The sequence below is a fragment of the Anopheles maculipalpis genome, chromosome 2RL, assembly GCF_943734695.1.
Source record: "Anopheles maculipalpis chromosome 2RL, idAnoMacuDA_375_x, whole genome shotgun sequence".
Classification (NCBI taxonomy): Eukaryota; Metazoa; Arthropoda; class Insecta; order Diptera; family Culicidae; genus Anopheles; species Anopheles maculipalpis.
In genome coordinates, this window is record NC_064871.1 from 29,900,739 (window position 1) to 29,913,653 (window position 12,915).

At 43.3% G+C, this 12,915-nt stretch overlaps 1 protein-coding gene across 2 annotated transcripts in view; it reads right to left on the reverse strand.

Moving 5' to 3' along the window:
- The window catches only part of LOC126556729 (maternal protein pumilio-like), a 139,768-nt gene extending 127,196 nt beyond the window's left edge, over positions 1-12,572 (reverse strand). For both annotated transcript variants that reach the window (XM_050212197.1, XM_050212196.1), the window contains exons 1-5: positions 12,322-12,572; positions 8,860-9,465; positions 463-692; positions 261-396; positions 59-183 (exon numbers count right to left, since the gene is read on the reverse strand). In XM_050212197.1, the coding sequence (XP_050068154.1) occupies positions 59-183; positions 261-396; positions 463-692; positions 8,860-9,465; positions 12,322-12,495 (1,271 nt within the window). In that variant the 5' untranslated portion in view covers positions 12,496-12,572. The remainder of the gene's footprint in view (positions 1-58; positions 184-260; positions 397-462; positions 693-8,859; positions 9,466-12,321) is intronic.
- Positions 12,573-12,915: the final 343 nt, after the last annotated feature.

Sequence of the window (12,915 nt, forward strand, 5' to 3'; positions counted from 1 at the left end):
TTGTGCTAATCGAGCGCACAATGTTTTCGCCGATATGTTGCGCTTTTGCAATACTTACTTGAATCCCTTGTCGTCATCGATGCCGTTCACCATCACGACTCCGTTTGTACCGGGCACTACCTCTTCCTTCTTTACACCGTTCGTTTCAAACGGTGAGTTTGCTTTGTCCTTATCATCCGATGCCTTAAAGAATGTCCAACAGGAATACAAGTGTTAAAAATACGCATTAACATTGGTTACCAGCCAAACTATCTTCTTACCTTGTCTCCATCATCAAACTTCAATCCCTTGAAGCGCGCGTCCAAGCTAGCGAGTGGACTTTCTTTGTTTGTCGGAGAGCCACCAAGCACGTACTCTACCATCTTCACGCCCAATCCTCCGGTGGAGTCGCGTGGGCTAAAATATATACACAAAAAATGTAGCATCAAAATAAGGGATACACGGTCTTGTCTGAAAACTTACCTTAGGATTCCGGTCGAACCAGTAGGATTTGTTTCCGGTGCGTGTTGGAAAATGCGGCGTGGTGCCAAGATGGCGTCACCCTGCGATGACCAGGTAGAATCGCGCCATACCTGATGGTCCGTAGTACCGTGCAGTTGTAGCGGTGGTAGTGGACCGGTAGCTGCGGCAGCCACCTTAACATCGTTGGTGCCACCCTTTTCCCAAAGCTTCTTCGCTGTCGAAGTGTTTATCTACAGAGATAAGTAAAGCAGAAAAGGAAAATCGTTATAGTTTGTTACAATGTGTACTGAGAAAAGGAACAGATATTATACCAATTCTACATCAATTTAAACATTGAAAGAGGTTACTTGAGAGGCATGAAACAATAAGGTTTCTCTCGTATAAATATTGAAGCATAATCACACTCCGTAAGCCATTCGATCGTATTCGAAACAAGTCGAATTAATCCGAATTTGTTGATCAATTTTCGGCTCATCAGGTACATCCGCAACGGTCGGTAGCAATGTTGAAATCCGAAACAAAAATCCACCTATTTTGAATGCGACGAACCGCATCGTGTTCATCTTTGCGCGAAATCAAATTTTGATGCCAACCGCGCCTCCACCAATACCAAATACCCACACCTCGTTCTACCGCAGCACACCACGCTCACGCGCTTATGGAGAACGCATTTTTGTCGATTCTTCGAGGCTTAAGCCTCCTCTACTCGTATGAGTCCGAAAAAGGTACGTATCGATTCGAAAGGATAATTGCCCGAGTTTTGCAATTACTCGTCATCACCCCAAACGTGCATACACATCAATGCGATCAGGCAGAGCGTATCTTGCTTACGTTGAGCTTATGTGCTCACAATGGAAAATGGACTCTTCAAAAGTACACAATGGAAGCTAGCTTATTATACTGTTGCTCTGTTTGCATACTATATTAGTATTTCTCTCCTAAAAGCAAACCATATTTTCAATTTCGTTTTTTTTTTCAATTATTGTACTTATTGAGAAGTTTTAGATGAATTCCCCAAAGAGAAAAATGTTAACAAATGCAGATGTGTGAATTCGGTAAAATATTTTTCAAAGTGAAGTAATTGCAATTACACGTCCGCCAGGTAAGCAACAGTAAAAATTGGGGCTTACCATATCAGATTCTTTAGTATAACAGAGACGCTTCAATAACTCCGCTTCAAAAAAGAAGATATCCACAACTGCCTCTGCCGCATGATAGTGTAAAAGAGAGATAGACAGGGACAGCGTTGTGTGTCCATGGTGGGTCATTTGCGCGGTGACTATAAGTAACAACGAGTTCAAGTTCAGCGCATAGTCGAGACGCTTACGGCGTTGCACACATACTTTCATTCGTACGCAACCGAACCGTTCCCCCTTGTCATGCTGTCTGTCTACCATTGCCTTCCACCAGTACCAAGTAGTTGGATCTCGTCACACCAAACATTGCATTCGTCTTGCACTTCCCTTGTTTGGTGAGCTGCCACCAACCGACCTGCAGTGCAGTTAAGGAAGATTGTACTTTAACCGGTTTTTTGTACAGCATAACCCAGAGGGCGAGATGTTTCACCGTCGGATAGTGTTTTCTTGCTGTGGAAGAATCTGTGCCATGCTATGTTGTGGCAGAAGCCAGCAAGACGAGTTCCAACTTCTAGTGAGAACTCATAGTACAAAACAGGCAGACTTCGTTTTCCCTAGTCCCCCGGCTATGTGACCTCTGCTGCACTGATTCGAGAAAGGGAAGAGATTGCTTGCACACTGCTGTAACCTTCTCCGGACGCTGCAACAACAACAGACGACAAACAGCTCTCGGACTGCACAATTGCACTGCACATAAGCGAAGAGCTTGCTGCATTCGGGTGTGGGTGAGAGGAAAACAAATAATAAATGAAATAAAAACTCCACGAAGGTCTTTACCATGGACTCTACTCGGCGCTTTCGGAACGCGCGCCCTCGTGTGTGCATGGCATGTTATGCTGTGGTCGCTAGTGGTGGTGAACACGAGCGAAAGATCCTCTAGCTTCACAAACAAAACTGTCACGATCATTATTTTTCTTAAATAGACGAACCCGACCTGGGTCAATTAAGGAAACATTGCTGATTGCTCTACTAAATTTCGCAGTGTGGAGATGGAGTTACATTAGGATTGCGGTTCTAAGTAGATAAAGAAAACAAAAAAAAAACATTCTACAAAAATATCCTGTGTAAATCTGATAAGCTCTACTGATATCACCTGTCACAATCTTAACATGCCTTGAATTTCAATCTTATGTCCTACCGTGCGGGAACGATACATCAATTGCATTACCCAAATTAGCATTTCCAATCTTTCAAATGCCACCCAACAATGTCACGGTGGGACATCTGTAGTGACGCCTAATGCCTTATTACACATGTTTACACGGTACGCGTTTTATCATCCCACAGAAGACAAGTCTCCACCCCCCGGAGTTATCTCGGCCCGTTCTTCTTCAAGTCTGACCCGAAATTATCGATTTTCCTCAATTAGAATATCGCATCTAAAATGCAAAATGATTTTTGGGAGGCAGCTCACATCGTCTTGCTTGCTCCTCGGGAGATCTCATAACTCGAAGTTGGTTCTCTACTAAAACACCGCAAGAACACGCAGTACAGCGCCCAAAGAGGCACATGACGACGCCCGGTGTTTCAGCAAAAGAGGACACACACACACGTATCGATTGGAAGGTGTGTAAGCTGGAGTAAGTGGTGGTTGCGTGAGTCAAATCTCAAGTCGTAGCCGTTTTCCTACGACCAGCGAGGTTAAGAACTGTACACATTAACAATTCATCTTCTTCGACGGTTCGGTGGAATAGAGGGCACATTTGATCCTGTACCAGTCAAATGCAAAGGTTTGTCGGTTTTTTGGGAAGGTTGCGCCTGTCCTTGTAGGCAACATCATGGGAAAAATGATGAACAGAAACAGGGAGACACCTTCTACCTGTGGGGAATGGATAGTGTGATCTGTAGGTAGCGCAACGAGAAGCTTCAAATTAGTCACGAACGTCACGAACGCTGAGTGTATTTTCTTGGTCTGGGGAATCATATTATTGGAAAATGACACGAAAAGCGACTTCTAGACGTTGCGCTTTATACTGACGGTTGGAAGGAGTACGCTAAGCAAATACAGCTCTAATGATGCCTTGTATGGGAATGGTGTAAATGAGGGGATATTGTTGATAAGTAAGTTGAATACACAATTAGGCACCACGTGTTAAGTTTAATTAATACTAGGCAATCTCTCTTCAGGCAGTTAGCAATACCAATAGATGGTTCAGTTGTATCTAGCAGAACTGTAGTAGATCATCTGAGAGCAATGTTCTTTGCCAATTACTTACTACATCGCAGAGTTTGATCTTCAAAAGCCAAAAAGCAAGAGGCAGGATCGTCGATTTCGCTTATTTTTTGTAATTGTTGGCAAATTATGTACAATCAAATGACGCTTACTCGCAACAAAAGTAAAAGCACTAGATCATGCAATCGACAATCGGTTCGATTAGTAACTGGCCCCTTAACTAATGCCAAGAAGACAAAAAAAGCAACAAACAACGACGGATGGTAATGTTTGATGGTGTAATGATGAGGATGATGAACCGGCTCACACCAGCCGGTGCCATTGGTGAGCCATTTTGTTCACTCTACCACGCTCTATCTCACGGCCATTTTCTCATCCAACGTGAGTCTCTCGCAGCATTACAATTTGCTCGTTGCTCGTCTGTCGCGTTCACTCCCATCGCACTATAATGCACGAATCGGTGCTCGGTGGAGCTATTTCGCTCACACTTACACATGCTCCCCAACAGTGTTTGGAGCACCCGGCAGAGCATCAGCAGCAGACCGAGCGCGCGCGTTTGTCCGGCCTTGACTGGAGCTGGCCGATGCCAAAAACCTTTTGTCAAAGAGTAGCTGCTGCAGAGTACAAGCAAACCTCTCCATACCGGTCAGTGGCTACAGCAAACTAGCACCAACTACCACCCATCGGGGAAGGGGGGGGGGGGGGGGGGGGGTTACCCCATTCGCACGCCGCATCCTCTCATGGGCTGGGATGATTGCAGCTTTTCCATACCCACGCACCATCCACTTGCTGTGTGTCCAAGCGCATCTGGCGACACGCACACGAAGACGGGGGAAAGAACTTTTAACCGTACTCGCGGCGAGGTCTCGACGAAGGTACATTCAAAAGACGGCCGGAGCTGTCATTTTCACGGTTTTCCAATGACGGCACGCTTCTCCAATCGGCCATATTTGCTGTGCTGTTGCACAATCAGCTCACACACACACGTCGAGGTGAGGTGAGTATGGTTTCTTCACTAAGAGGTGCTTCTGAAGGAGAGGATATGTGGCCTGGTTTTCTTACGTTTGGTATTCTGATTTTTCTGTTACTTATTGCGAGTTCAGAACGCATGGTTAGCCGACTGGGTGATTACCAAGTTGGATTGTCTGATTTATAAATCCTAACCTTACCATGAGACCCGAAAGATCGGATATCAGGATTCATCTCTTATGCATTAATTGTTAATGTACAAAACGTCCCATGAACTTTTAGTTCTGCTATTGCTAGCGGCTATGTTATAGCTTGATTTTAGCCGTCCTACTGGTCCTAGTTAGTCCTATGCATAGGGACACTAATCACACGTGAAAGACCAAGTATCGATGTTTATTGGCCACTGTATATATGCTTTATGTGTCTGTTCCGGAAAAATAAGGCTTGAATTTATAAAAACTTTATTATGCATGCACACGATAATTTTCATAATTTCCGATAATCCGATTACAGGTGTTGATGTGAATGCAGAAGCATTATCATTTTCACATTACTTAAAATACTCGTTAATGAGGTAGGCCTACAGAAATGTTTCTCTAGGTATCTCTATGGGGTACCCCCATAACCGAATAATCAAACACGCACATAATCGTCCTAAAATCTTCAAACAGAATTGCTATCATTGCTCGAAGTTCTAATCCATGTGTTCTAATAGTTAATAGCTAATAGTTATAATAGCTAATAGTTCTAATCCTCAACTATTGTTATAGTAAAACTTAATTGGATCAATAAAATTACTCCCCAAATCAAATCTTCAAAAACCACAGAAGCAGACGCTTGATGAAAGGAAGGTGTATCTCTGTCCGTCTGTTTGGGTCTGGTCTGACAGAGATCCATGTGAAAACAGAAAAATCGTTACGCTTCACCGCGTATTCCTCCTTTGCTAGCCAACCTGGCAAATCAACCAAAATACGAACGCGCGCGCGACACCCCGGGACTGTCATTGTCCTCGTTATGTGTTTGCCCGTTTGGTGCAAAAACCCGGATACATGATGCGGTCTTTTTGTTGGTGGTGATTTTCCGGGGCGGGTTTTTTTTTCAAACGTCGTTGCCTCTGATTTTTGGACCATTTTTGCCATTTTATAGTGTGAAGGAGATCGGTGTCGCACGGGAGGGGGTTACTTTTGTTTTGTTTTAAGGCCTATCTCAGCCAACTTCTCATTCTGACGATGAGTTGTGTTTAAGCAAAGAACCACACACAAAAAAAAATCTTGGCCAATTTTCCGCAAAGTAGAGCGTTCGGATGCTACACAAAACAAGCAACGAGAACATGTATTCTGAAGCTTAAGCAATTAAAAGATCATTTCGGTCGGAGAGAAGGGAAGGATTTGCGTCCAAATTAGATAAATCCTTGACCGATTCCTCCTAAATGTTGGATTTAGATGTTCTTTTTTTACCCTTCAATTTAAATGACGATTAGCCTAAAAACATTTTGAATTAAATAGACAATATTTTAAACTTTTTAATCCCTTTTTTTGCAACCCAAATGCACATTTTTCTCTTCACTACCAACAGCTTTTGTTGACCTTTCAGCTTGTGCTCACCACGCCACGGTGGTAAATAATGTAGCAAAACACAGTTCGGTCCCTTTTGTCTTTTGTACACCTTGCTCTGCATATTCTTTAGAACCAGCATCCAGCTTGGGTATTGAACAGCGTACAGGACACAAACAAAAACGCTTCATCTATAATACTTGAAAGAGCGAAGTTTAAATAAATCTGTTTCCGATTTCAGTTCAGTCCCTGTCTCCCTTTCTCTCTCTCTATCTCTCTCTCTCTCTCCTTATCTCTCTACTGTTCTCTGCATCCAAAACAACATCAGCAGCATATACGCCGGCAGCAAAAAGGATGACGATAAATTGCGCCATAGTTGACATAGATTATTTTGCACCCTCTAGTACGGAGATTTTTTCTGTTGCCTCCTCTTGCTCCTGCTTCTCATTTCCGGTACACGTTTGTGTCGCTCCCAAAGAGAAGCTTCACCTTTTCACAGCATGCAAACCTTAGCAGAATGATGGTGCATCATCCCGAGTTCCCAATCGGGCAGCATAAAACGCAGTACACAGAGCATGGCCTCATTTCTTTGCAGAACTCGCTCTCCCTCACACACGCACACGAGTCAACTACCGGGATACGGGCAATGTGGAAGAAGATCCTGGTGGTGGTGTAGTAGTAGCTTTTGGTGTCAGCATTAATTGAATTATTATACTGTCACTATGCGCTTGCTTTGCGGCTCTCTTCACGTTCCTGCCACACTGAGGGTGTCCTTCCGCTTTTCACGCGACAAATCGGGAATCGATCGGATTTTCACCGGCGAGTTGAACGTGCTGCTGCTGCTGCTGCTGCCTGGCTACACACACACACACACTCCCCGAAGGGTCAATACGAACACGAGTTCGTATCCTGACAATGCGTTTGCTTTACCGGCAGCGCGTGAAGAAGTGGTGCTGCAGAATCGATAACTGTTCGCCAATTGGAACACACACATATGTACAGTTACTCATCTTTATGTGTCCGTTCCTGAAGAATCCATGCTATGTTTTATGTAAAAAAATGCAACCACAAACTAAAAATTCACATTTAGAACCTAAAACAACATCTAAACCACTTTATTTAAATACTGGAGATTGATGTAATAAAGTCATTCTTCCGAGGCGTTGATAAAATGAGTCCCCCGATTTCTAACTTACACTATCAGTAACTTCACCCACCACAAAGAACCCCATTTCGTTCTGGGAGAGTAAACGGGAAGCATTTGAACAGGTTTTTATCGTGCGTGGGAAAGCAGCGTAGAGTCCATTTTTATAGCTTTTGGCGAAACTGTAATGCCCTAACGTTTACGATTATAACGTTTCCCACAACCAGCTTTTAAGATTCATTAGTGTTTTAAGACAGGCGCTGTGCAAAAAATAAACGGCTGTTAAACAAGTGGCATGGGTATGCATTTAAAGACTTTATTTAAAGGAAGTTTCATGTGATGGTTGTGACATGTATCCCAAAATATTACAGTGTCATGAGATCATTTGCAGCAGTTGTAGACACTCGGAAACTCGAGTACTACAGCTGAAGAAATGTACTTCCTAGGTACTGTATCACTGACCAAGACAATTGGAAAAAGTAAGCCTTTCCTGAGAGCTAGTTAATAATCGCTTCGAGTTTTACAATATCTTCCCACTTCTGGACAAAGATAAAACCTCTAATTGAAGACAGATTCTAGCCACCTAAAAATATTACACTACTCCATGGTTGATCCATGGTTCAGAGTATCTGTCTAAACCTGTGATTCCCAAAATGGTCTCTAATGCCCATTAGCGAGCGCTTGAAGTCACGAACAATTTATGGAAGCGTAATAAGTCTTTAGCAAGCACATAAGCGCTTAATGCACCTCACCGAGCTTAAACATACTTGACTAGAGCAAGTACGAATTTAGGAACTAAGGGTCCTCATGTTAAAATACTCGTGTTGGAGGTCCTCACAGAAGAAACCGAATGCGCGGAACGACATTGAGCATGTAGAAAAACTTGGCAGTGGCTTTCGATGCTTCAATTAGTGCTAAGACCCTCTAGCCACAGCCCATGCAGCAAATTTTACACCTAGTCCATACATTTAATACATTCTCATGATTGATGTAAAACAAATTTAATCAGCGATAATATTAATGAAGTGTGCAACGTGGGCGCGTGGCTGAACAAAATTTGAAGACCACTATTCTAAACAGTGAAGAACATATTGAACAAGTTGGGCATTGCTGTACAAATATATGACACGAAATCGTGCATTTGAGTGCGTCCTAGAGTCTTCCAACAGATCGCGACAGAACGATCAATAGAATTTATGCGCAATCAAATATTGGAAGACCTTTTTCGATCCTTTTGTTACCAAGAGCGAGTATTGACAGATAGTAAAGGCCCAGAAAGAGGCGTTTAAATGCGATGTTACGATTTTTACTACAGTAATGGCTAATGTCCCAACTAATTTCCAAAAATTCTACATAGTAATATGCTTCTTCGATGCAGGATTCACGCAGTATTTGATAAGCTGAATTGTTCTTGCTACGTACCGCTGAGTTATTTCGCGGAATGTACTGGCTCTGGGGTGCCAGAACCGTACCGTACTGCTGACCACCGCTAAGATACACGAGCTGCTGCTCCGGCCCTGGTGGCTTCGGCACACCGACACCGTTCACGTTTACATTCACGTTCGGCGGATGGATGTGATCGTACATGCCACCCTGCATGGCCATCTGCATCGTCGGCAGACCGCCGCTGTTCATCGTCGCATGATTCATCATCGTCTGGTTAAGATGATTCTGATGATTCATATGGTTAGCCATCTGGGATGGATGGTTAATCATCGGCATCTGCTGTTGCTGTTGATGCTGCTGATGTTGCATCTGTTGCTGCTGCTGTTGTAATTGCTGATGCTGCTGTTGCTGCTGTTGCTGCTGCACTTGTTGCTGCTGAACCTGCTGTTGCACCTGATGTTGGTGCGGTTGGTGGGGCAGCTGCATGGGTGGCTGCTGTTGAAGCGATTGCTGCTGCTGTTGTTGCTGCTGCTGTTGTGCTACTTGCTGCTGTTGCTTTACGCCGGATACGATCGGCGGAGGCAACAGACCACCGGGCGCGTTGTTCGGTATTGCGGGGTTGTACTTCCACTTGTCTTGGTTCTAAAAATATAGAAAATAAAATATATAGGAAACAAATATTATTAAATGCATTAACTTTAGATGATTGTTTGATAATTTTTGTAAACCATCAAATACGCTACATCTGATCCGTTGACAGAAAGACAGCATCGACATATGAAACGAAGACCACCCGCCATATTTGTATGTATACTAAATATTCACGCGAACAGATGAGTGCAAAAATAATACGACGAAAATAATTCTGTCTGGACCGACCCTTGCTTGCAGGAGAATTTTTTGTGGAATGCACGAAAAAGCTTTATTTGCATGTGTGCTGTGCTGCAGCAGCTGCAATCGTGCGCTATTTCCACTACCGGCGAAAGACATGTCTTGCATGTCGTTAACAAAAACTGAACATCAGCTTTATTGCTTCTTTTTTCTCTCTGTCGTTTCTATTTCACTCTACGTTTATGGCTTTTCCTGCCCTTCTCCACATTCCACAGGATAATACTACTCGCACTCTCCTTAATGTGCATGCTACGGGACCGTTAAATCACCCTGCTCTACGCGTCCATCTTGTGTCGGTTATGACACAAAAGCCCAAAAGTTGAGTTTCGATCGAAGCTAGAGGAGAAGAAGAAAAAAAAGAAGTTCCACCTCTATGTAGCCATGCACTATTTGCTGCCACAACAACGCGAGGACCACAAATTAACGGCCATTTTGTTGGAAAAGTAGAAATAAAAGCATGAATTAAGTTCTCCCTTTTTTTCTAAGCACTGCGGCGTTGAACAAGTTGCACAGCAGCACGCAAACAGTTTTGTTCGTTAGGGAGCCACTACTCAACTCATCCTAGACATGACTATAGCGTTGAGGAAGATATAAATTTGGATAGTTATGTATCCCAAAGTAATTGATAGTTATAGTCGAATTATAGCAAGAAGCATATAAACATCTAGAGACTGTATCAAAACGAGCGGTTTTCTTGCTCTCATTTGATGTATCCAAATCACTGGACTCCGGTTGCTGATACAATTTACAGTGACTTCACAGGTCAAATTCAAAGGTAAACGGTCAAATGCCGATTTGACCGTTTACCTCACGATATTCTCTCAAAAAATTGAAAAAACTTGAGCTCTCGGACGACATTCACCCGCTGGCTTTATTCTTATTTATCAAACCGTGTATATCACGTCAAACTTGGCAATACTTTTTCGTCATGCTTTGTGTCTCACGCTGGCGTACCCCAAGGAAGTGTCTTAAGTCCACATCTATTTATTTTATTTATTAACGATTCACGCGTGGTCCTACCTCAAGATTTGTTTCTTTCTTATGCTGACGATGTTAAATTGTTCTCCCGTATATCCTCTTACTCTGACTGCTTGTCCCTAAAATCCCATCATGACAATTTCTGCACGTGGTGTCTGTCAAACAACTTGCTCCTATATGTTCCGAAATGCGCAGTGATTAGTTTCAGTAGATCCCACGATTCCATTTTAAAAAATGACAATGTAGCCGATTTGGCGTTGTCCCGCGTCCCACTTGTAAAGGATCTCTGGGTGTCTGGTTGGACTGCAAACTCTTTCATTGCTTCCCTACTCCTTAATAATTGTGATATTTCTCCTTTCCTGTCCCCAATTGGGTTTTATGTACTCGCGCACCAATCTTTGTTGAAACTCGTCGTACGGCAATAGGTGCCCGATCGATCCGTTCTTGCGTGCCATTCGTTGCTTCAACACTAATTATGCTCTGTTCGATTTTAGCGTATCCATAACATCTTTCCGTTCATCCCTCTGTTTTTTCGGCTTCCTCATAAGTGTTTCCCTTCCCTATCTATCCCTACCCCTACCCCCTAGTGGCTTTCAGAGTCGCATGCGTTCTGCACAAATGATACAACATCCAAATGCTGGTAACGATATGGAGTGGCGAACACCACAAAGCATCCGCAACAAACGGGGTTTTCTTTGGAGCCATTCGTTAGTATCTACGGCACAATGTTCCAAAGAGGCGCTAACCCCTAACGGAAATTGAGAGGACAACATCAGAACCATACCTGGCAGCAACAACATCCACAACCGAGCTCACCCGGGATAAGGTGCACTTGAATTGAGGGAGAAGGAAATGTCTACCCTTCAAATAGGATATAAGTTTAATGAATTGTTAAGCTAGATATAAGATTAGATGTTAAGGAATACGCCCTGGCCGTCATTAAGAAATAAACAAAAATCGGAGTACTCCTCCAGTCTTACTCAAATCATTAATGAGTCGCTCCGAGTGTGAAAATACTCAAATAAGACGTTCTTTGCAGGACATGTCATGGAACTAGAATCTCGGCTATTTTCATTATGCTATCATTTTTTCACAGATATTTTCATATTGACTTTATTTATTAAATTGACTCTTTTTATTAAAGTTGTTGAGCGATGGCGAAACTGACATATTTCAATTTCTAGCCCATGCCTAAAACAGTTCTACTCCAACTTGTAAAGATTGAAGACCATTAAAAATGTTTCCATCCTAAATATAAAACAGCACATCTAGGCCTAGCTTCTAGAAACATATCATTCTTTGGAATAAATATGGAATTGTCCCCAATAGTTAATGCAAGGTAATGTTTTATGGCGTAACAAAGCGCCACATTTCTCTGTGTCTTCAAAAGTTTCTACTTCTACGAGTATTCTACTCTAAAAACAAAAAAGAATACGCACAGCTCTCTCTCTCTCTCTCTCTCTCTCTCTCTCTCTCTTTCTCTTTCTCTATACGTACAATGTTGTAATAGAAAGACCCGAAGATAGGAAGGGTATTACAACACCATTTACGTTGCAACACACATACACACATGGCTTCCGCTGTCCTTAATGGAATGGCGGCGGTAAAGGAATCGGTAGCGATACTCACATCGATAATGGTGTCATCCCCGGAAGCCCACCGGGACTGCTTCTGTGCGAACTGGTTGAACTCGGTCTCGTTCGGATGCCGCTGAAACACGTAACCGACGGCGGCATCGTCCTGCGTACGGATTGGGGCCGCATTTCGTCCGCCACCGTCATCGTGACCACCCAGTAGCTTCATACTGGCGGCAACCGTTTCCGGTACGATCGTAGCCGTTGTCGCTGTCCCGTCGACTGGCGTCGCAGTCGTTGCCGTTGGCCGGTGCCCTTTACTGTGTTGGTTTTGCGTGGGCCGCACTTATTAACCTCAACCAAAACGTCCGGGCGGGAGGGTAGCTGTTGTGCGAGCGAGAAAAAAAAAGACGAAAGCCATTACATTAATGAGTGGTGTATGAATATTATCTTAATGCTACAGAACCCAAGTTGTATGAAAATTATGTAGGTAGCACGCAAATATCTTACAAAAAGGGATGTAGGAAAATCGCATGATTTCCTAGTGCTTTTGTTCGTATCTTTCGAAACACATTTACTTTCGTATCAACTACATAGGAGAGAGTATACTGCGAAGGGAATTCTACAAAACAGAATATATCCTCGAAGG